Source organism: Mus caroli, unplaced genomic scaffold (genome assembly GCF_978045245.1).
Source record: "Mus caroli unplaced genomic scaffold, Mus_caroli_1 scaffold_9, whole genome shotgun sequence".
Lineage (NCBI taxonomy): Eukaryota > Metazoa > Chordata > Mammalia > Rodentia > Muridae > Mus > Mus caroli.
The window spans coordinates 15,236,638-15,259,912 of NW_028227264.1; the positions used below are offsets into that span (position 1 = coordinate 15,236,638).

At 42.6% G+C, this 23,275-nt stretch overlaps 1 protein-coding gene and 1 long non-coding RNA gene across 3 annotated transcripts; both read right to left on the reverse strand.

The window, feature by feature from the left end:
• Positions 1 to 1,644: 1,644 nt before the first annotated feature.
• Abracl (ABRA C-terminal like) lies at positions 1,645 to 12,157 on the reverse strand. Of its 2 annotated transcripts, none has more exons than XM_021174822.2 (3): positions 11,940 to 12,157; positions 7,524 to 7,590; positions 1,645 to 2,207 (listed from the first exon to the last, which is right to left on the reverse strand). In XM_021174822.2, the coding sequence occupies exons 2-3, from the start codon at positions 7,582 to 7,584 to the stop codon at positions 2,023 to 2,025; spliced, it is 246 nt and encodes an 81-aa protein (XP_021030481.1). In that variant the 5' UTR covers positions 7,585 to 7,590; positions 11,940 to 12,157; the 3' UTR covers positions 1,645 to 2,022. The 2 variants fall into 2 exon arrangements, with proteins under 2 accessions (XP_021030481.1, XP_021030486.1); XM_021174827.3 differs by lacking the exon at positions 11,940 to 12,157 and adding an exon at positions 11,554 to 11,623.
• A 141-nt stretch (positions 12,158 to 12,298) lies between these two features.
• Positions 12,299 to 20,836, reverse strand: LOC147002567 (uncharacterized). The gene is made up of 4 exons (XR_015048512.1): positions 20,793 to 20,836; positions 19,922 to 20,006; positions 13,565 to 13,648; positions 12,299 to 12,345 (listed from the first exon to the last, which is right to left on the reverse strand). It is a non-coding gene; the product is annotated as an uncharacterized LOC147002567 (long non-coding RNA).
• Between the last annotated feature and the right edge of the window lie 2,439 nt (positions 20,837 to 23,275).

Below are 23,275 nucleotides of genomic sequence, written 5' to 3' on the forward strand. Positions count from 1 at the left end.
CAGCCAGGCAATGGTGGCTCACACCTTTAATCCCAGCACTAGGAAGGCAGAAGCCTAGAACTCTGTGAATTTGAGGCCAGCCTGGTCTACAGAGCAAGTTCCAGGATAGCCAAGACTACACAGAAAAACCTTGTCTCAAAAAAACAAAAACAAAAACAAGAGAGAGAGAGAGAGAGAGAGAGAGAGAGAGAGAGAGAGAGAGAGAGAGAGAGAGAGACTGTTGCAGGATACTTGATCACATTGTGAACCCCATGATTATGAACTGGAAAAACTTTATTCTGGTGAGGCTCAACCCTAGAACATACATTTTATCTAAGAGGTTTCTGTTTATTGTAAACAGGTTGTTGTGGTGTGGCCTTAGCACACACCTTTAACCCCAGAGCTTCCTGTAAAGAGGAGCTAAATAAAGCCACGTGGCTAAATAAATAGATGGTACAACCAACCAGTTGACTGGGACTGAACTCAAGAAAACCCAAGAGAAAGGAGGGTCCTGGACAGCATGGAGAAAGAGGAGTGCTTTCTTTCTAGTAAGGTCAGCTGGGTGCTTTCTCTAACTCTCTGAGCGAGCAGGTTTTCACCCCAGCATCTGGCTCCTGACTCTTCTTCAGTAAATCAAACGTTTGGGATTTTGTTTTTTTTAAACAACAGCAGGCCACCTGGAATCCAAAGGGAAATGTAGAAGACTATATTGTGGGTATCAGTGTAGATAAGAATGCTAGTTAGCCAACTTTCTCAAAACGGTAGCCATGACAAGTTTGAGTCATGGTCCTGTCACAGCAGAAAACCACTTTCGAGTTTTTCTTACAAGTATGTTTAGAAGACATTTGCCTTCTGCCAATCACTCCTTCCATAGGATTCTTGTGTAATTCTTTGCTGGTCCAACTCTTCACCCACCATGAACTTAACTCCCTGTGCAGGGCACTTGCTCTCCCCTTCATGTGACAAAAACATCACATTCATCATGAGAAGCCCATGTTCCAACCTTTCCCTGCGGACCCCAGGCTGGCCCCAGATTCGTGATCCTCCTAGCTCAGTTGAGCTAGGTGTGTGTCACTACGCCTTCTTTCTGGCCCCAATTTTGGACGATTCCTCTCTTTCTGGTTTCTGAGTTTCTAATGAGATTACCTATTCTGAATCACCGCTCCATATGTAACATGTCCTTCCTGACCCAGCCTCATGGCTTACCTTTAACAAGATCCTGCAGGCTAATGCACACCCCTGCCTTTGCTACAGTCATCCCTCACTTGTCCCATCTTCCTCCCTCTTATCAGTTCCCATCACTTCTCAATGCTCACTCTGCTTCTTCTGTGATGCACAGTTTAGAGGCTGTGGCCTTCACTGATTTTATCCTGCTTGATATTCTCCATCATCTTCAGTTGTGTACTGTGGCTGCAATATGAAGTCACACACGGCCACATATTGTTTGACTCTAACTGAACGGTGAAGAAATTTACTTTTTGCCTTATCCCCTAACTCAGGGCTAAGTTTGCACCCATCACAATAATACTATCCACTCTTATTTGTTTAATTTTGTGGTGTTAAGATTTGTTTCTAAATGAAGGTCACTACACTAATTTTGATACAAAAACTCATTTGTACCAAATGAGGCACATTCATACTTAAATGACAAAACACAGCCACCAGGAAATTTAAAGGCAGTTACACTTTTTTTTTATTCCATAAACAATGTTTTTCATGGCAGCTGGTCTTCAGTTTGCTTCTTGCTTTGACAGAATGTCAAGTGCCTGTGGAAATGGTCTTAAGAATGGTTTAAGAGAACAAAAGCTTTTTCACACCTCCAAAAATGTTTCGTTACCTACATTTCCCAATTACCTTCTTAAGAAAAAGAATAGGTTTTGTTTATTTTACATTGTAACGTTTTGCTTCAAGGTATAAAAACAGGACTTCTCAACAAGCCCCCCTTTGTTTACAAAGTTCTATAAAAATACATAAGGAAATTCACGTTAGTCATTTAACTGAATTATTCCAGTTTATCAGATACACCAAGCCATGCAAACCACATTAATCTTGCAGCAATACAATGTCAACATCATCATGAACACCTTGCAAAAGTAGTTCCCCTGTGTATGTGACAATCTTCCTTCGTTTTGCAGCTTTCAGAGTTCCTACCAATGCTTCAAAGAGGTTGGCACATCTGTCATCCTGGAAGAGGACCCCAAACTTCACACTTAATTTTCCATCAGCATCTAATTGGAGAAACACAACATTAGTAAATGTCTTGCCTCTATGAATGGCAAACTTGGAAATATCTAACCAGGGGTAACCAAGATTAGAATTTAACACCAAACCTTTTCCAACCCTGAAGCAGCAGAATAAACACACTGTGCTTTCTAGACAAAACTTCAAAGGACAGAAAGACACGTTTATAAAATGTGAATGTGGTCAGTCATGGTGACACGCACCTTTAATCTCAGCACTCAAGAGGCAGGCAGATTTCTATGAGTTCAAAGCCAGGTTGGTCTACATAGAAATTTTTAAGCCATCCAAGACTACACTGTGAGACCTGGCCTCAAAGTTTAAAAAAAAAAAAAAAGTAAATACACTGTACTACTAAGGTTGTAGATAAATTTTTTCAATTTTGATTTTCAAAATTGTTAGTTTGGAACTAGAGAGATGGCTCTGAAGTGAAAAACATTGGCTGTTTTTACAGAGGGTCTAGGTTCGATTCCTAGCACCTGTATGGTAACTTACAACTATTTGTCACTCCAGTTCCAGGGGATCTGATGCCCTCTCCTGACTTCCATGGACTCCAGGAATGTGTGAGGAGCACAGATGTATTTGCTGGCAAAACGCCCATACAAATTTTATTTTAAAATAAAAATGTTAAAAACAAATCTTTTGAAAAATAAATAAAAATAAAACTGTTAGTTGTCAGGCTAATAAAGACAACAAATGGACTGGAAAGAGAATATTCTGAACATACTCAAGAGTGTCCAAGATTGCACTGAAGGTCTTAAAACAAGCCATAGTCTTCTATTATGGCCACTGAATCTTAATTCCTGGGGGGAGACCCAGAAATTATTTTTTACAAGATTATTTCACTTGGATGTCAGCTTATAAAATATGTGTTAAAAAATAATCTATAGGAAAGAAGCACTGCTGTTTACCCAACTGCTGATGGGTGGATACAGGTAAAGATGCTAGGTGGCCTTGGATAGCCTTCAAATGCTGACCTGTTATCTCATCCAGCAAATAAAGGTGAAAATGAACTGGACAGGCTTGTTACCAGGATTCAAAAATATAAGTAAAACTGTTTAAAAATCCCCAGAATAGTAAACCTCAATTTATAATACTTTTTTTTAAAGAGGCACCAAAAGCAGAAATGAGAGTATAATTCTAGAGTTTTTCTTCCCTCTCATCCTTCAGTCTGACAAATGTCCAGGTCCCCACCCCTTCCTTGTGACTTTGTAATTGTTTTCACGCATTTCCAATGACCATGCATTGCTGAGTTGAAGCCCTTAGTGTTTCTCACCCAGTAACTTCAAACTGTAGTGGGCTACTCCTTACCAGCCTCCCTCTTCCTACGTTAACCCTCAATATACCATTCATATTACTCAGAAATAGAACATATGGAAGACATTTTATGAGATGCTAATTTGGTGGATACTATTCTATGTTGCTCTTTCAATGGTCCCCAGTCACCTTCAAAATAAAGTGAAGAACATGGCCTCTCTTTGTCCCCCTGGGCTGAGCATTCAGTGGTTGCCTGGTCCTCTATGACTTCATTCCACGTTTGGATTTAGTCATAATGAACAGTCTGCTCTTGCCCAAGGTACCCAAGATTTGGCTTTTGTAACTGTGCCCACATTGAGAGATTTGGCCCAGCATCTTAGACCCTTGTAGTGGTTTCAATGGGTTTGGCCCCCATAGACTGAGGTGTTTGAATGCTCAGTTCACAGGAAGTAACACTATTAGGAGGAGTGCTCTTTGTGGAATAGGTGTGCCTTGTTGGAGGAAGTGTGTCACTGTGAGGGTGGGCTTTGAGGTCCTATGCTCAAACTCTGCCCAATGCTGAAGAGACCGACCCTCCTGGCTGCTGTCTACAGATGAGAGTCTCCTGCTGCTGCCTTTGGATCAAGATATACCACTCCCACCTCTTCCAGCACCTTGTCTGCCTCTATGGTGCCATGCTTCCCACCATGATGATAATGGACTGAGCCTCTGAAACTGTAAGCCAGCCCTAATTAAACGTTATCCTTTATAAAAGTAGACTTGGTCATGGTGTCTCCTGACGATGAAACCCTGACTAAGACAACTCTGGTCCCTACTTTATTCAAGAACAGAGTCAACTGTAACCTTCCTTCACAACTTCCTCTCTCATTAGTTATCTCTTCTTACTAATCTGAGCATTAATCAAAGCACATACCATAAACTTTAGTAACAATAGCCAATGTTCATTGAGTCCTTGCTATGTTCCTAGAACTGCTAAGTGAATTTACAGTTATTAAAATGTATTCACTCCTCATTCTGTGTAAGGAAAAACACTATTGGTTTTGAAAAGCACCATTATTTTATGTCCAGTTAAACGGCCCAAGTCAAATAAAGCAAGGCAACATTAAGATAAAGTCTCTACTTTAGAGACGTTAAAATGGAAAAATGTCTGAATCACTGAAACATTACTATTACACAAACCAAGACAGAGAAACATGATAAAATGTACAAGATTACCCAGTAAGTATGAGAGGAACAGGATTCATTCCCAGAGAATTTCACAGGAGTCCACATTTCTGATTCACCTTCTTTTAAAAATGTTTTCAGACAAGGGGCCTCAGTCGTCCAGGGTGGCTTTGAACTACCAAGGCCTGGGATTACAGGCATGTGTCATCACAACCAGCTAAGCCCATGCTCTTAACCTATTCCCAGTACCTATTCCCAGTATGTCCATCTTCTAACTGCCTCAAGAAGACCTTAAGGACTAAAACAGAATTCCCTTTTTGATTCTATATCTCCTTGTTGGATGGAAGAATTTAGATCTCCAAGAAATCATATTCATCACTTCATCTTTGCTAACTATATGAAAAAAATGAGAGTTTAAAGATTAGGACTTTAAAAGAAACATAAAATTTCCTTCATCAATTTCTAGCCAGAGCTCATACATCATATGCAGATTAGTCAAAATCACTCTAGGCTCAACTTAAATAATTAACAATAGCATGTCAAAAGATGACATAGTTCTATATATGATTTCCCACTCAGGAAGCCATCTTTTGCCAATAATAAAGTCAAGGTGTTCTGGTGAAGCTATGAATTTTTAAGTATTTTCATGCATATGGATGGCATGATAATTATCTTGTCTTCTCGTTTGTAAAGCTGTTCATTTTGAAATGGAACTTCAAATCACCCAGGTAGAGCACAGACACTCTTTAAGGAGTGCAAAGGTTAGAATTTTAAAGCCAGCTGAGCCAAACTAATGAGCACCAGGTTGCATGAATAGGAACAGTCTACAAATTTTTGGAAACCAGCTCTAAACAATCCAAACAGCATAGTAATTCCAAGTACTGTGACCTGACTGGAGCTAGAGAGACCCTAGGGATATGGGAGAGGAACACTATAAGTGTGGCACTAGCGAAAATGAGACTCCCCAGACTTGCATCAAGTGGGCATAGTAAAGGGGGAAGGGAAAAGTGCAGTTACAAAGACTTTATTTGACCAGGGACCTAAATGTTAATAAACTACACGCTCTTGTGTCTTCTATGCAAACACTAACTAATTCCCATTCCAAGTTAAACTCGTGTGTCCCTTCCTCAACTAACCTGTCTACACTTCCTTTCCAAGTCCTACTTGACTCATGGCTTAATCAAGTAAGTGAACCCAACTCTACCGTTATCAATTACTAGGACCATATTGAACTGAATGCCTCACAGTCCAGCAAGTCTTCCCCCTCCCTGATAAATGCCTCATCAATTTTTTGTCTCCCTTCATCAATTAAGAACTAAGATGCTTGGGGAAAAGGAATGTGCCTATGTCTCTTACTCTTATGAAGGGCTTGGCACATACGGGAGAGCAGCAGCAGTCAGTGACAAGATGACTGAACTCATGTGGCTGTGACCTCCACAACATTTCCATATGGCTCTATCTTAACATTTTGGTTATGTTGTCAAAATTAAGTGATGAGAAAAGATTCGAGGAGGAGGAGGAGGAGGCTGGGACTGGCTCAAGGGTGGAGCACCTGCCTAGACTGTCAGTTAGCATGAATTCTATCCCAGGACTACCCAAGGGGGCAGAAAGAATAATGACACCCAAAGATACTCATGTTTGAATTTGTAAATCTTGTGAGTACCTTACGTTACATGGCAAAAGGAATTTTTCAAATGTGATTAAATAAGGGCTCTAAAATGGAGCATTATTCTGGATTATCTGGATTGAATTCATGGAATTATAAGAGTTCTTAAGAATGCAAGAGTAAGTAGAGTAATGCCCTGTGAGGTGACTCCCCACTCTGTTGCTGGTTTGGAAGACAGAGGAGAGCCGTGAGCCAAGGAATGAAGATAACTGTGATGGCTTCTCTTGGTTGTCCACTTGGTATCTAGAATTAACTTTAAATAAAACTTAAGCAGCTGGGTACACCGTGAGGGATTTTTTTTTCCTTAATTAAATCATTTGAAGTGGGAAGATCCACCTTTAATCCGGGCCACATCTTCTGGTGGAAGCCAATATAAAGGACATGGCAGACGAGAGCTCTCTCTATGCCTACTTGTTCTTGCTGGCAAGTCCATTCCTTCGCTGGCATTAGAGCCCCCTTCTTTGGGATTCTGGCATATACTGAAGACCAACTGAGGCAAACCAGCCTTGTAGACTGAACTATGGGATATTTGGACCTTCCACTGGTAGACAGCTATTGTTGGTTTAGCAAAACCACAGCTTGAAGCCATTCTAGTAAATCCATTACTATATATAAGTAGATTCATTCTATAAATTTTGTTTCTCTAGAGGGGCCTAATAGGACAATTTTTTAAATTTTTATTAGATTCAAGCTAAATCTCTAGTCACTTATAAATTCATAAAATGGTAGCAAAATAAATCGGAAAAACATGATTTTTGGGGGTTTTTTGGGTTTTTTTTTTTTCGAGACAGGGTTTCTCTTTGTAGCCCTGGCTGCCCTGGAACTCACTCTATAAACCAGGCTGGCCTCGAACTCAGAAATCCGCCTGCCTGAGGTGTGCGCCACCACCGTCCAGCAGAAAACCATGATTTTAACAACAAACCATTTCAAATATAAATCAAACACCTGATTTTAATGCAAACAACAACAACAAAAAAAAAAAACAGAAGCTCAATGATTTTTCAAATAAATAAATAAATAACAAAACATCTCAACTATTCTCTGCCTCAGAAACCTGATTCCCCAATAGCCCTATGTCTCAGACATCCCTTGGTGGCTAAGAGCAGTTACCCACTCAGCTGTGGGCAGACTGAGTCGCTGTCCTCAGTCCTAAGTGGCCTCTCTGGAATGCTGGTCTTGCGGTACACTCAAAAGAAACATTCTGCCTTAGAGTACTTACTTTTGGAACCCAGGCGATGAATTTCCTCCACCAGGAGGTTAACTTCATGTTCCACATTCATTGCTGACTGGAAGAGAAAAGAAGTCTATATTACAGCCATTTTGTACTCCCAGCAGGCAGCAACCCAAGGGTCCTTTTGCTTTTTCAAGCAGCATGTGTCACTATATTGACCATGCCTCTGTTCTACTAGTATGAAGTATAGTGCACTAATATAACTGTTTTCCTTCTACTTATGGAACTTCCCTCTATGTTGCTCCACTCCTGTGACCTACTGGCTACTAGCGAGAAAATGGCCTCTGCCCTCACAGTGGTATTACTCCATGCACAGCTTGCGTCAGTGCTTCCCTAAGCACCAAAACTGCAAAAGGTAACAGGATCCATGCTCAAGACAGAGAAAGGCTTCCAGTGAAAAGCAATGTGGCAAGCACTCCCTGGATGGTAGATCCAAGGCAGAACAGGCAGGCCCCCTCCTAGGAGACCATGGGGAAGGTAGATCAAGTAGACAACGGCAAGAGTAAAATGGACTATTTTGGAGCCAGAGAAAGCACAAAGGCACAGCTGAGGTAGGTCCTGAACTAGGAGGTGAAGATGCCAAGATAAACTACGCTCCTTGCTCTTCAGGACACTTAGGTCTAGAGGTGGTACAGACTCATACCAAGGCCACCTGAATACCCACAGGTCAGTGCAATGATATCGTCCATTTCCCATCCAGGAGCATTACAGCCTTCTCTGGATTCTGCACATGAAAAATGACTGTGTTGCATAGCTTGTAATGAGGCCCATTCATGGTCCCATCAAGAAGAGTCCAGAATAAGAACTGAACCTGCTAAGTCTTTCTGAGTCCTGCTGTGGCTTGCTATGTCTTCCATCGGCCAGATTCTGACTACTGTTCTAGTCTCCTCCGTTGTACACTTGAATGCTAAGCCACAACTACATGAGTCTCCATCAAATATTACTGGCAACACTGCCATCCATCTCCACTTTCTTTCTTCTGATCGACTTATTGCCATTCCCCCTTCTACGTCTAAGTCATCCCCAGCTTGGATATACTTCCAGGGAGCGTCCTTAACCTTCGGAGAGCCCTCTACTGGCTTTTCCCCTAGCACTGTATGCCTGGATCATTTGGGTACTGATTTCTGGGCTTTCCTCACTACAAGGTAAGTTTCTCTCCATGGGGATCTGACTTAAATATTCCTTGTTATCATGCCTGGCACCAAGAGGAGAGGTTAAACAAATGTTGTTTCATTAACTAACAAGAAGTAGCAAGTGGATCGGGGGATGGAACCAGCAGAGACTGTATGTGAGCTGGGCCACAGAAGCATAGATTCAATTTGCTTTCACAGGAAAATCTCTGCAGGTTGAATAATGAGCTAAAAGGTGGAGCTCTGGTGACTTGGAAGAAACAACTTCATCCAGATGGATTATTACTAACTCCTGGTAGCTTTTAAGATAAGAGTGACATCTATGACTGTATACCATCTGCCTCAGTGGTATTGATTGGGACACCGGGTTTTTGATCGGCTAATAATGAAAAGTGCCACCACCACGTGCTCTGATTTGCATGACTATTATAATTGAAGGGGTGACATTCTAGTAAAATGCAAAGTCTTCAATTAAATGCAGCTCTAACACTTACTAAAAATTATGCTGTCCAACTATATTGGGGGCCTTTGTGTTGGTGAGAGCATAATTATGTAATTGCAAGGCACAGTTTAAAAGTGATACTAAAGAGCTAAGCTATCCCCAGGGTATACAGAACAGTGGTGGGGATAAGCCTGTCTGTGTCCGTGGTGACCAGCTGCTGCCTGGTGGGGCCAGAACTGCTTTCCCACTCTGGCACCAGCAGCCTGAGTCTTGTTTGGGGACAGCACTTCCCTGTGCGAGTGGACCGAGCATGATCCTCAGCTCCAGCAGTGACCCAGAGTCATCAGGACAGGTTAAAGACATCCCGATCCTAATCTGAATTGATTTATATAAACCGTTTTTAAGGTTTTTTAAAATTTATTTATTTGAGGTGGGGGCTTAAAATTTACTTATTTGGGGGTAGGGGCACACACATGGAGGTCTGAGAACAAGAGCTCTCATTCAAAACAGTTAAGTTCAGTCTCAAGATTTTGCTAGACGACTAGTAAATAACACCCTTTCCACTGTTTCTGACATGCGCATTTCCAACCCTCATGTAAATGGAGACCATATGGGAAAACCCAGCTGGGAAATCCAGCAGAAAGAAAACCTAGGCATAAAAATAACTCAGCCTGTCCCCGATCCTGGAACTTTTGATTTTATGAACCAATGATATTTTCCCTGTTTATAACGTGTAGTGCATGTAGTTTCTATTTCTTACATGCTAAAGAATAGTGATCCACCCAGCACTCGGGAGGCAGAGGCAGGCTGATTTCTGAGTTCGAGGCCAGCCTGGTCTACAAAGTGAGTTCCAGGACAGCCAGGGCTACACAGAGAAACCCTGTCTTGAAAAACCAAAAAAAAAAAAAAAAAAAAAAAAAAAAAAAAAAAAAAAAAAAGAATAGTGATCCAGTTAGCTTAACAACATTTTATTTAAAAGCAAATAACAAAACATAACTAGAATCATCGTAATATATTTATATACGTAGTCTACGTGTTTGGTATTGTTCTATTGGTTAGGATGGACAGATAAAACAGAAACGCAGATTGGGAGGCAGGGGGATGACTCAGTTGGTAAGAATCTTGCTTTATAAGCGTGAGATTACTGAGTCTGAGCCCCAGAACCTACAGACAAATGTGGGGTATGGGAGATCCTATGACTGTAACCCCAGAAATTACATGCCAGTTCCTTAGCCGAGTTAATTCATAATTAATTTCTTTTACAAAAATCTTTTTTATATGTATTTCTTTTGGGGAGGGTATGAATGTGAAGGTCAGACACAACTTGTGGGCTTTCCCACGTGGGTCACAGGGGTTAAAATCTGGTCATCAGGCTTTGCAGCAAGTAAGTGCCTTTACCCTAATTCATGAAATTCTAAGAACACTACGAAGTACTTATCTCATTTCATTGAGAATGAAACAAGCTCACAACAGTTAATGCCACATAAGCCATGTTCCCAGCACACCATCTTGCCAGGTCTTCCCATTCTTTTACTGTTACACAAATGAATCTAATGTAATAGTGTATCCTTACATAATATCATATACTGAGTGCTTACTAAGGCAGATCATTTACAAAGCAAGAACAGCACCGCAGTCTGGACCCTTATGAATAGGAAAATAATAGGTTTGCTACTGCATACCCAACTCAATAGGTTTTAGTCCCTTATTATGGGAGTGGAAAAGAGAAGAAAATATTCACATTATACAATAGACCCAGGGCAGTCTAAAAGCAGGGGAGAAACCTCCTCTCTTCGGTGAGAGATCAAGAACAATGAGAGGTCATAAGCAGAGCAAGTCTAAGAAAAAGAGCCTGTCAGTGAGAGGCTGGGCCAGAAGACGGGCAGCGGCAGATGTTAGCCCGGCCTGTCTGTCTCAGACTCTAATTAGGCTGTCTGAGTGGGTCTCACAAAGAGAGGGGCTTGGCACATGCTAGAAAGCTTCATCGATACACATTTGGAAAGGAATGTCAGGAGCCTTCTCTAGTTATGTTTTAAAACTCTAGAGGCAATAGGCCAAGGAAATAAAGCCTTCTGGAGTCGCCTGCTCGGAACCGGCAGCCAACTTTACACGCGAGCTGGGCGGTCTTCCAGCCTCACTTCTATCACTAACAGCTGGCGCGGGTCAAAGGCTCACCTTCCTCCCTATTCGCTGATTCCAGCAGACTCCATATTTGGTCATCCCTCCTACAAGTTTGGGGTCTTGCCAAATATGGATCCCCAAATCCTGAGGTCTGTGTGTACCATTCCCTCACTCCTGAACTGAATAGGGCTGCAGAGCCCCGGACCACAAGCGCTTCGTCCCGGAGGCCTTTGTCTTCGCAACTCACCCTCCCTCGGTCCCCCACCGTCAGCGCACCCGAAGGCACAGCCCGGGAGCCCCACGAGTCCTGCGTTCCCTTCCTCACCTGCCCTCCGCAGTGCAGAGAGCAATGTCATGACACCACTTCATTGCCCCGGGATCCCCTCCAGTCTTTCCGCACCCCGTAACCTCACCCTCAGCCCCCCACCCAACCAAGCTGACGCCAAATGCAAAACCCACACGTTGCACCGCTGCAAACATCGATTGGGGCTGCCCTCTCCCGGTCCGCCCCCGGCCGGCAAAACGTCACGTGAGCCCAGTGCGGAAGTGTGCTGGCCGAGTGGGGTTCCCGCGAGTGGGGTACAAGGGACAAGTGTCCAAGGCCCCTCTAGCTGCACCGCGGCACCCCGAGGTCCTCACCCTCCACCCGGGGCTCAGCCTCCCCAGACGTCGGGTCCAGCTTTCCCCCAGCGCCTTCCGGGACTAGCTCACCTCTCCGATTGCTTCCTTCTTCACGGAAGAGCTGCTGCCGCGTGGGTCTGAACCCTGTACTCAGCTTCCGCGCCCTGGGGAGGAACAGGCAGAAGAAGGAAGTGGTCCGGGTTAAGAGAAAGGCTGCAGTGGAGGAGGGAGGGGACAGGGAGAGGCGTAGGGGGCAAGTAAGACTAAGTGCTGTCTGGAAAGGGGCCGCCCATTCTCCCGGGACACGCCTAGGAGGAGGAAACCCGCGCCAACGCCAAAGCTGGAGGCAGGTTTCTAGGAATGCACACACAAAGTACCATCATCTCTCTCATCCTACTCAGTCAGGACCCACAGCCTAATGCATCTTCATTTTCTGCCAGAGTATCTTACCCAACAAGAGAAAAAGCTCCCCCAGCGTGCTAAATTCTGAGATCTCCTAGGAAAACAGAGTGTCACATGGGTTCTGTATGCAGAGCATTAGGCTCAAGACAAATAATAATAATAATAAAGTAAAAAAGAATCAATTTGCAAACACCTTCATTCTTCAAGGCCAGTTCTACCGATTTTGATTCTAGATCTTGAGACAGAATACATTTGTTTCTCTTCATTGTTTCCTACATTTCATTGACCATTCAAATCATTCCAATTCTTTTTATTTCCATCGTATGTACCTGCCCTACCCAGAGTTTTGAAAAAGAAACTCAACCTAAATTATTTTATAGGAATTGCAAATGTAATCATGAGGGAAATTTCTCTTCCCACCCCCAATTAATTACAAGTGTCCAAGTGTCCAAGTCATTTGTGACCTTCACCGCGGAGGCAGGAAGATCTCTGTGAACGCCAGGTCAACCTAGTGAGTTTCAGCAACCCCCCCCCCCGCCACACACACACACACACACACACACACTCACAAATGTAGCCTAGTCTTTGTCAACCTCATCAAACAGCAGCCACTCCACAACAGTGGTGAAACTGGTCATTTGGACCAATCAAATCTCCCTTGGAAACGTAAGGTGGTACAGGTAGAGAATGAGCCATCTGGGTGAGGCTGGAAAGGCCAGACAGAGTCCCAAAATGGACTTTCATTGAGCAAGAAAGTTGACTTTGTGCAGAAACAAGGAGGGAGAGGGGAAGAAGGGGAGGGGGAGGGGGCAGAGGATGGAGAGGGGCGGAGGGGGGGTGGACTGAGGAGGGAGAGGGGCAGGGTGGGGGAAGGGGTGGGGAGGGGCAGAAGAGGGAGGAGGGGGAGAGAGAGAGAGAAGAGAGAAGAGAGATTGGGAAGATGGGTGGAGACTGGTGGAGGCCTTGGGGAAGTCCAAGGACTATCTGTGAGAAGCTAAAAATGTAATAGTCAGAAAGACCTGTTTTCAGGGGATGTGAGAGTAGCCAGGTCCCCTAAGCTGTGCAGGGTCCATGCTCTCCCCAAGCAGTGGCCAAGTTGCCCTACAGGATCAAGGTCTGCCATGTGAATGTGAACCTGAGTGGTTAGCTGTGCTGGAACTGTTGCCAAACTTGCAAAATCTTCTAAGCAAGGACTGTAAGATCCTTCAAGGCCTCTTTTTTTTCTCTCAGATAGGAGCTGAAAATTTATAGTTTATGTCTTTTAAAATGTACATAATACAAAATTGTAGTGTTAAAACAAATACCATACTTACCAATTTCCCCAAGCAAGGTCTCGCTGCAAGGCCACCCACACTCCAGTAGAGTCACTTCAGTTATAATGAGGCAATTTCACCAAACTTTGTGAGCAAGGAAAAAATAAAATAGATGACTTGAACTTAGTAAGTAAAAATTGTTACACTGAAACCTATTACTCTCTGCTGGGCCATAGCCGTCCGTCCGTCTGTACACGTAAGCCCAGGGCTAAGTGGGTGGAAACAGGGGGATTCGAAAGCCAAGGTCAACCTCAAGAACAAGGCAAAGAGAGGGCAGCCTAGCCTAGCCTGTATGATTCCTTATCTCAAAACACATACAAATAAATAATAAGTACATGACTTGCTCTTTTAAAAATAGGCTATTTGTACATACTCTACAGTGAGTATATAGAAGGAATAATAAACTTCATATTAATCTACTGAAAAACTAGTTGTAATTCAAAAAAAAATATTCTGTGGTTTTTGTTTTGTTTTAGATACCATTTCACTATGTAGCCCTGGCTAACCTGGCACTTGCCCTGTAGACCAGCAGGCTTTGGACTTGTAAAGATCCACCTGCGTCTGTCTCCAGGGTGCTAGGACTTAAACCATCATCCCCAGTTCAAAGGAAAAGTTTAATGAAAGAAAACATGAAAAATTATTTTTCACATTCAAACCATAGACATTCAGTTTTTATTCAAACGTTTGCTGTGTCCTTAGAAATACTGTCATGTACTCTAGGCTATTTCAAGTGAAAGATTAAACAAAATGTAATTGTCATTTTGCATGGAATCACTGTTTAAATTTTCACTAAATTTTAAAGAAGTTTTCTAACTAAAAATCTTTTAAATTACATTTGTTTATTTGTGTGTTGTGTGCACACATATGAGTCTATACCACAGTCCATAGGAAAAGGTATGCATTTTTTGTTGGTATGTGTGTTGACTATTCTTGGTTGTCAACTTGATTGTATCTGAAATTAACTAAAACCCAAGACACGTTTTCTTAAATCATTTGAAGAGGGAAGACCTACTTTTAATCCAGCTCTTTTGAAGTAAGACAATCCACCTTTAATCCGGGCCACACCTTCTGGTGACGGCCAATATAAAGGACATGGCAGAAGAGAGCTCTCTCTCTTTGCCTACTTCTTCTTGCTGGCAAGTCCATTCCTTCACTGGCATTAGAGTCCCCTTCTTTGGGATTCTGGTGTATACCGAAGACCGACTGAGGCAAACCAGCCTTGTGGACAGAACTGCTGGATATCTGGATCTTCCACTGGCAGACAGCCATTGTTGAACTACCGGGACCACAGCTTGAAGACATTCTAATAAATTCATATATATATATATATATATATATATATATATATATATATATATATTACGCTATAAATTATGTTCCCCTACAACAGTGGCTCTCAACTTCCTAGTGCTGTGACCCTTTAATGTTGTGGTAACCCCAACCATAAAATTATTTTTGTTGCTACTTCATAACTGTAATTTTGCTCCTGTTATGAAACATAATGTAAGTATATGATGTGCAGGATATCTGATAGGCCACCCTTGTGAAAGGGTTGTTCAGCCCCAATGGGGTTACATGACCCACAGGTTAAGAGTCACTACTCTAGAGAGCTGTAATACGGTATACACTGAACATTATAATTCTTGATAATATTGAACACCATATTTAGCTTCTAGTGTCTTCTCGTTGTAAGATTAACATCTTATATCATTGCCCTTGCTGCCTCTAGAATATATTTAATTGAAATAATCTACTTAAATGTGTAAAAATTAATTGAATGCATTTTAAGGGGCTAAAGTGGCAAGTACTCACGGCAATGAAAATTTCATTGCTATAATAATTTACAATGTGACATGAATTTTAAGTATTAATTGTATGTGAAGTTCTTCAGGAAACTTGCCATTGAACTCTCAGTTATTAATAACTATTAATAAAAGATACATATTAATGCTTTCTGAAGGAACTTTCTCACTTCTCCTGAAAGAATCTTTAGAGGAAAAAAAGACAGCAAAAATACAGCTTGATATTTTCTTAATGTAGATTTTTAAAATGACTATTTGAGAGACCAAATCTTTTGGGTTCAGACTCCATCTTATAGAATCTGATCTAAAGTTAAACTCAAATAAACTAACAGGCTGGCATCTAGCACCAGTTTCCAGGCTACCCCACAACAAAACCTGCATCTAGCACCAGTTTCCAGGCTGCTCCCCCCAAAATCTGCACCTCCAGGTTACAAGCCTGCCCCTGACACTTCACTTCCTAACAACCACCAATCAGGAGGAAAACAGAAGTTAAGCTTATGATTTAGCTCCTAGCACCACCCAATTATGTTAAAGGCCATAATCCCCACCCCCACCCCCAGTCAGATGTGTATCAGGCTAGACACCCCCTTCTTGCCTCTATAAATGCTTGCCCAAAACTAGGCTCAGGCCTCCACCTTCCTGCCATGTCAGGGTTGGCGGGCGCCCAAGCTCGAGCTTAAATAAAGGAACCCTAATGTGATTGCATCGGATTGGCTCCTTGGTGGTCTTTTGGGGTTCACGAACGTTTCCTGGCACGGCATATTCGTGACAGTAAATATAGTCTTTCAAGCCGATTGATTAAGGAATGAAAATACAAAAAATATGTAATAAAGTCTAAAGCCAGGATGAGCTGCACAGACCAGCTCAAAGCAGCCTCAGATTAATGGCCTGGGCGTGGTCTTTTCTCTTGGCCTTAGTATTGATTAAAGATGCTCAAGTCATAAGGATTCCATGCCTTTTATTTTAGACCTAATACCAGTCTCTTCCCTGCTTTTAGTGTTTGTGTGGTTGGCTTTTATTTTTAAGAAAGGTCTCACTTAGCTCAGGTCTGGAGACTTTGTTATGTGGCTCAGACTGGCTTGGAATTCCCAATTCTCCTGTCCCAGCCCCCTCTGACCTGCCATTACAAGCGCGCTACGACATACGGTCCATCCACTGGTTTTGTAAGAACAGGAGTTTTATTGCCAAGCTTTCCTTAAATAGCTCATTCTCTTCCTAGGGGTCATGAAGTCAGACCAGTTAGACAGGCTTAGCACTCAACCGTCTTAAGCAGTTCTAGAGATCAGAGCCAGCGTCCTTGTGAATTCCAGGCAAGCACCTTACACTAACCTGTATTTCTGCAGCCTTTTGAAATTTTTCCTTTAAAACAGAGATCACTCGGTTTCCTAGGCTGACCTTGAGCTCACTCCATAGCACAGGCTAGCCTCAAGCTCTTCATCCCATAGCACAGGCTAGCCTCAAGCTCTTCATCCCATAGCACAGGCTAGCCTCAAGCTCTTCATCCCCCTACCTCAACCTTCTAAATAGCTGGAATTGTAAGCATGTGCTACCACATCTGGCTTTGCTGACATATTTAGAGTTTTAAAACACAAGTACCCTGCTACATTATGTACCTATTAATATTTTAGAATGCAAACATCCAATCCTTCTAGATAGGTTTCTCCTTTGAGGAGTCAGGTGGCTACAGGCTGTTCCTTCTACTATGATCCTGGTTCATGATAACCAACCAGTGGCTCTCATCCTTCCTAATGCTGCGACCCTTTCATACAGTCCCTTATGGAGTGGTGACCTTCAACCACAAAAGCATTGCCTCTTTATAACTGTGATTTTGCTACTGTTGTGAACTGTAATGTACATTTTTTTGGAGATAGAGGTTTGTCAAGGGGTTTTGCGCCACAGGTTGAGAACCGCTGACACAGAAAATTGTCTCTAAAACTTCAGTATGGCTACACAGTCAGAAATACAACTGTAAGCTGGGCAAGGTGGAGCATGCCTGTTGTAATCCTAGTATATGTGTGGTAGGGTCATGAGAATTAGGAGTTCAAGGTCAGCCAGCCTAAGCTACAAAAGACCCTGTCTGAAAAGGTTTTATAAAATAGTGAAAGAAAAAAAAAAAAAAGAAGCAGTTATAGGAAAAATTTCATGACTTATCCACATAGCACATCTAAAATTTATCAACAGTATTGGTACATATGTCAAGTCAGATTGGTTTCTGTAACTATTATTCTGTCTCTGAAGTTGAGGGCAGTTCACGGTTAATTTTAATTGACCAACTCAGAATCAGGTTGGTCTGTGCGTATGTGTGTCTGTGGGTGATTGTTTTCATTATGGTCACAGATGTGGGAGGACACAGTCTAACAGTAGGAGGAACCATTCCCTAGTCAGGAGGCCCAAGACTGTATAAAGATGAAGAAAGCTCGCTGAGTGTTATCAGGTGTGCAATGCTTCATTCTCTCTCTGATCTTCACGGTGGAGGTGACTAACTGGTTCAAGTTCATGGCTGTGGGACCTTCCCACAGTGATGTCTGAGACATGGAACTGTGATCCAAATTAACCTGCCCCCCACCCCCCAAGATGCTCTTGTCAACGTGCTTTAGTACAGCAATGGAGGACAGGCAGAGAGGATTTACACACATGTATGAGAAGCAGGCTTTACTGTGGCAAGGCTGAAGATAAGAAAGACTTTATATTAGGAGTATTGGCAGGCTGTGATTCAAACAAAGCACCTCTGTGCCTTTCCACGGGAAGAGCTGAAATTCTCCCATATTGTGAAGGCTGTTATGACTTAGGTATCAATATTATCTCTTAATAATTGCTAGTTTCGGCTACTCTTAGCTTTTTGGTACTCATAAACATATATTTAAGTATATTGTTTATTTGAACACATGCTTATGATTAATGGCATTTAGCTAATTACACTGTTATTGAGAGCATCTCTATATATTTGTATCAATTGTATTTGGGACTCATAATTTTCTTACGAGCCCTGCAGCACAACATAAAACAAAAGGCCTCAAATGTGCTGTAGAGAAGCATCTAATTCATTATATGCTTCCAGGGGGAAGCTATATTCCAATGGAATACTACACCACCTAAGTGATGTTTAGCGTTTTAAGAATAATAACTCATAGTGCTATTTATGATTATTAGAATATTAAGATGTGTAAGTTATGTATGTCTATTCCTGTTATAAAGTAAATTAAATCTTTCAAGAATTTTGTTAGCAAAAAAATTCTTTCTTAAACTGGCAAAACATGTCCAGGGAAGCTGCTTGCTTCACCCAATACTGGGAGAAGCGTTAAAAACCATTACCCAGTCTCCCCCAGTGCAGTGGATAGATCCCAGCTTTACCACTTCGTGTGTGTCCTTGGGCTCAATCCCTCCAAGGTATGGATGCTTAATACACAAAGTAAGAATAACAACACCTTCTGTACAGACAGACTCACTGTAAGGCTTAAATACACCTAGCCCTTCACAGCATTATCCAGTGGACAATAGCTATTATTATTCTGCACTCTGAGGCTAAACAATGGAGCTGTATGTCCAGCCTTGGGAGTCATTTCATCTCCTGTGAATCCAGGTCAGCACTTCTGGAATTGGTGATAGGGTGGATGAGTTGCAACCTATCTCCATAGATAAGAAAGTAGGCGCTGTGTCCCCTGTGATGGCTTGAATCCTGTAGGAATCAAGGACATTCAGTCCCAAGAATTTCTGATTTGGCTAAATCACAATTAATCTGTAAATTGATCTCGTGTGGGGTATATACAAGAACTTTCTATGGGTTTTCTTTCTGTTAGTTGATGAGCCATCCCAGGACCTGCAAAGGGACTCTTCTACTCCATATTAGGTGTTTAAGACAGCTCGTAAGGAAGGGTGCGCCTTGCACCCACACTTGTGAACTCTCCCTATTTCCTGCCACAGTGCCTGCTCAGAGAAGCTTTCCTAGCTTCAGAGAGAGCGCACTAAGTTACTCAGTGTCTGGAATTTTCAGAAAACAAAGTGGACTGGACAGGTTGACCCCACCACCGACGTCACTGGTTAGTGGGCAGTAAAACTGATGACATAGACTTTGTCTTGAAGCTCAGGGACAAAAATCCAATGCATTCTCTTCCCTTTGGTGAGGAGAAGGGAGAAGGTAGCTTGGTCAGGGGCTACCCAAGTGACAGGAGTGAAGGTGGAACTTCACATAGGACAGGGGATACTAAATTTGCAGGAAGAAGAAAGTAAAAAGCCAGGCAGGATGGCCGAGGCTCAAAGGACAAAAAGTGTAGATCATTAAGTTTGGGGGTCTAACATTGAGGTAAAATTCAGAGAAAAGGCAGAAAGACATTTTGTTGAACAGCGTAGAATAGAAGAAACAGCAATGACATTTCTGAGATTTCCTCGAACACTATGTTAATGAAGCTACAGGAACTGAAGAGGTGTTGGTGGTCTCAGGTGTGTGGGCACACATAGATGAAAGGAGTTGGGGAGGTCAGCTCTTATCTCATCTCAGGCAGGTTTGAAACTAACTTGGTTCATTTGGTTCACGTCCTCATTGCAAATAGGAAAATACCTTCTTTCTTCGCGGTGGAGCACTGTGAATGTATGGACATCCGAGATCATTGACGTTTGCAGAAGAGGTGTAGCCCGATAACCTGCTAGAGAGTTAGTTATAGCATAAATGACTTAGGAAGACAAATTATCTCTCTTATCGTATACATCACAACAAAAAACAGTGGCCTCTCCCACGAAGAGCGATGCATTTTCCTCTAATTAAATCTGGGCTGGTCTTTGTGACTCACCTAATGGATGGATTTTGTGACAAGATGATGCTGGAACCTGTCTGGATCTCTTAGAAACTTGTACTTCAGAAAACTTTCTCTTAAAACCCCACCAACCAAGCTGTAAGAAGCCCAGGCATGTGGGCAGATGTGAGACACTCTAGATGAACTCCTGGGTCACAGCCGACATTAGCTGCGGCTACTCACATGAACAAGCTATCCTGAGGGTTCACCCACATGAGCCTGGAGGGGTGACTGCACAAACAAATGAGACACTGCAAAAGATACCCCCCCACACACACACACACCATAATTTATGCTGTGATGTTGGGCAGTAGTTTCTTATATAGTAATAATTAACCAGATTCCCTTCTTAGATGCCATTCTTAACTTCAAGGAATCACCTTGCTAAATTCTTCCATGGGGCAATAGAACAAGGAAAAGGCTGGTGTATCAAAGAGGCTGCTAGTACAGACTTCATTTGGAGGTCAGCCTGCTAGTCCTTTGGTGATATCAGCATGACATTACTAAAAGCCAGATTACACCAGCCAACTCTGGGTCACCTCAACATACACTTGGGAATCTGGTTACACTCGTCACTATGGCCTGGATCCAGAGGCAGCACAAGGACTCCTGTCTGTAGAAATCCTCTCTCCTTCATACCTCAGAACTCATGTCAAGTGATCTCTGTCCTCCTCTTCCTGCCTGTCCCCAGGAAAAACAAAGAAGAACAGAATAAATATGAAAGGCCTCTAATGTAATACAAGAAACTGAATTACTTTAATAATCATACTTCAACAAAAAGCTCCTGAGATATGGCTAATAAAAAGTTCAGCTCCTATGCAACAACTGAGAAAATAATATTCATCAAAGTAAAAGCTTAAAGCTACATGTGGTATTAAAATATTTGATTCTGGCTGGCAAGATAGCTCAGTGGATAGAAGTACCTCCATCTTGGAGGGAAGCTCATAAGACACAGGATGTTGTGTGTTCATGTGGGGTGTGTAAAATAGGGGATGTTAAAATGGCATTTTAAAGGAAGGTAAAAAACAGAATGCTCTAAGGGGGAGTTCATTAACACACAGGAGGTTTTTGGGGAAACTTGCTAAGCTCATGGAGTAAACAACTCAATGGCCTCAGGAAGTCCCTGAAACTGACCAGATTCTCTAGGTCAGGGGTCCTCAACCTTCCTAATGCTGTGACCCTTTAATACGGTTCCTCATGTCATGCTGACTCCCAACCATTAAATTATTTTTGTTGCTACTTCAAAACTGTAATTTTGCTACTGTTATGAATTATAGCATAAATACCTGTATTTTCTGATGGTCTTAGGTGATCCCTTTGCTGCCCTAGGCCTACTCTCTCCAAGAAAATATAAGCAGTAGAGATTGCTAATGCTCTCAGATAAGCTGAGCTGTCTAGAAGGAGCAGAAACCAACCACGCTGCCTGGAGAAAAGGCTCAGACCAATAGAGTTCTCAAGCCAAAGAACACGCTCCAACCTACTGAGCTGTCTTCGAGTGGTACAATCTGTTCCAGGTTTCATGGTTGAGTGAGTCATTTCTGTTCCTGTAAGGAATCCCTTAACCGTATTCTGGTAAGTAACCCCAATATTGGCTCACCTAGTGGATTTGGATAGAACTGTTGCTTTGTTCTGTCTTTATTTTCCTATCTGGGGTGAGTAGATATTTGTTCATGTCTTCTCAGGAATAGGGTCACCCAACACACACTGTGATATGACTGTTCCCCCCAAAAAATATAATTTAAAAATAATACAACAAATGGCTATAGTACAAAGAGAACAATAGTGGTGAAAGGGTAAATTCTTTGCTCCTGAAAAAGCTCTCTCAGAGACTCACGCAGTTATCTAAAGGTCATCGAGCAGAAGGCCTTTGATCTGTGCGCATCAGCTGACATCGCGAGTGTTGACAGACAGCTATTACTCTTGCTGGGGCCTGTCCCTAACTTCTTCTCCTATCTCACCATCATTGTGATGGCCCCGCCAGCCTGTTTTCTAAACCATCTGGAGTGTGTGTCAAGGGTCCAAGGATCTGACAGCCCCGGGGACTTTAGCTCAGTGTCTGCTTGTTGATACAGTCTACCTGCCTGTCTTGTTTAACCCTTCTGGACATTTCATCCTTCATCTACTCACTGTCCTGACCTGACTCTGCCCTTTCATCTGAGCAGCTGGATGCAGCTCTGTTGCTTGGCTTTCAAACCTATAGGCCAGCATCAGTCTGATGCAGCAGCAGCTCAGCTTCTCCAGCAGAGCTAGATGAAATAATTTGTTTATGTAATATTCAGTCCTGCAATGCTGTAATAATAATTACAGTAATAAGTCTAAGGGGTTGCGAGCAGGAACTCAGTAAGTGAATGCAGAAGTGTGTCACTAACTTAGGTCAGGTTCCTGGGAAACAAATCCTAAGACAGCGATCTTGGAAATGGGAAGTTCCTTGATTGTTAGGAACAACAGCAACAAGGAAGAAAGCACAGAACTGGACAGAGGGAAAACTGTGAGGCAGAAGTGGCAGACGTTTCCAGCAACCCTGAGATCTCTGGAGCTGAGGTGGCACTTCAAAATTGCTAAGCAAGATGACTCTGGTGGCACACACCTTGAATCCCAGCACCTAGGAGGCAGACACAGGCAGATCTCGGTGAGTTTGAGGTCAGCTTGATCTATATAGCAATGTGTAGTTCAACCAGAGCTAGGTAGAGACACTCTGTATCAATCAACTGATTGATCAAGCCCAATGTCCCAAAACTATTCAGGGAACGTTAGACTCCTAAGCCCTCCGAATAGTTCTTGTGTCAGCTGTCCTTGGACTTGTAAGTGAGGCAACTCCCTTCTCCTAAGGGCAATTTCTGGGGAATTCCTGGACAATTACACCCTGAGAGTTTTCCTCCCCGACGCTAAAGGCATGGGTGCCTGCTGCCCCATCACCGCCCGGACTGGGGTGGTAGGAGTAACATGTCCCATCAGTCACAAGAGCACATGCTTTTGTCTCTCGGGTCCACTCATTTCTTGTATTTATTTTATATGAAAACAACTCAGGACCTGCTGACCCTCCCTCCTTACGTCCTTGCTTTCAGTTCATTCCTCTTTCTTTTTTGTCCCAATGTCTTCCCTACACAATCCTAGGTTGCTCT

Coding starts and splice junctions, on each gene's coding strand:
- Abracl (XM_021174822.2), bottom strand. CDS start 7,584: ATGAATGTGGAACATGAAGTTAACCTCCTGGTGGAGGAAATTCATCGC. Junction 2,208..7,523: donor TCATCGCCTGGGTTCCAAAA/GTAAGTACTCTA, acceptor TTCTCCAATTAG/ATGCTGATGGAAAATTAAGT.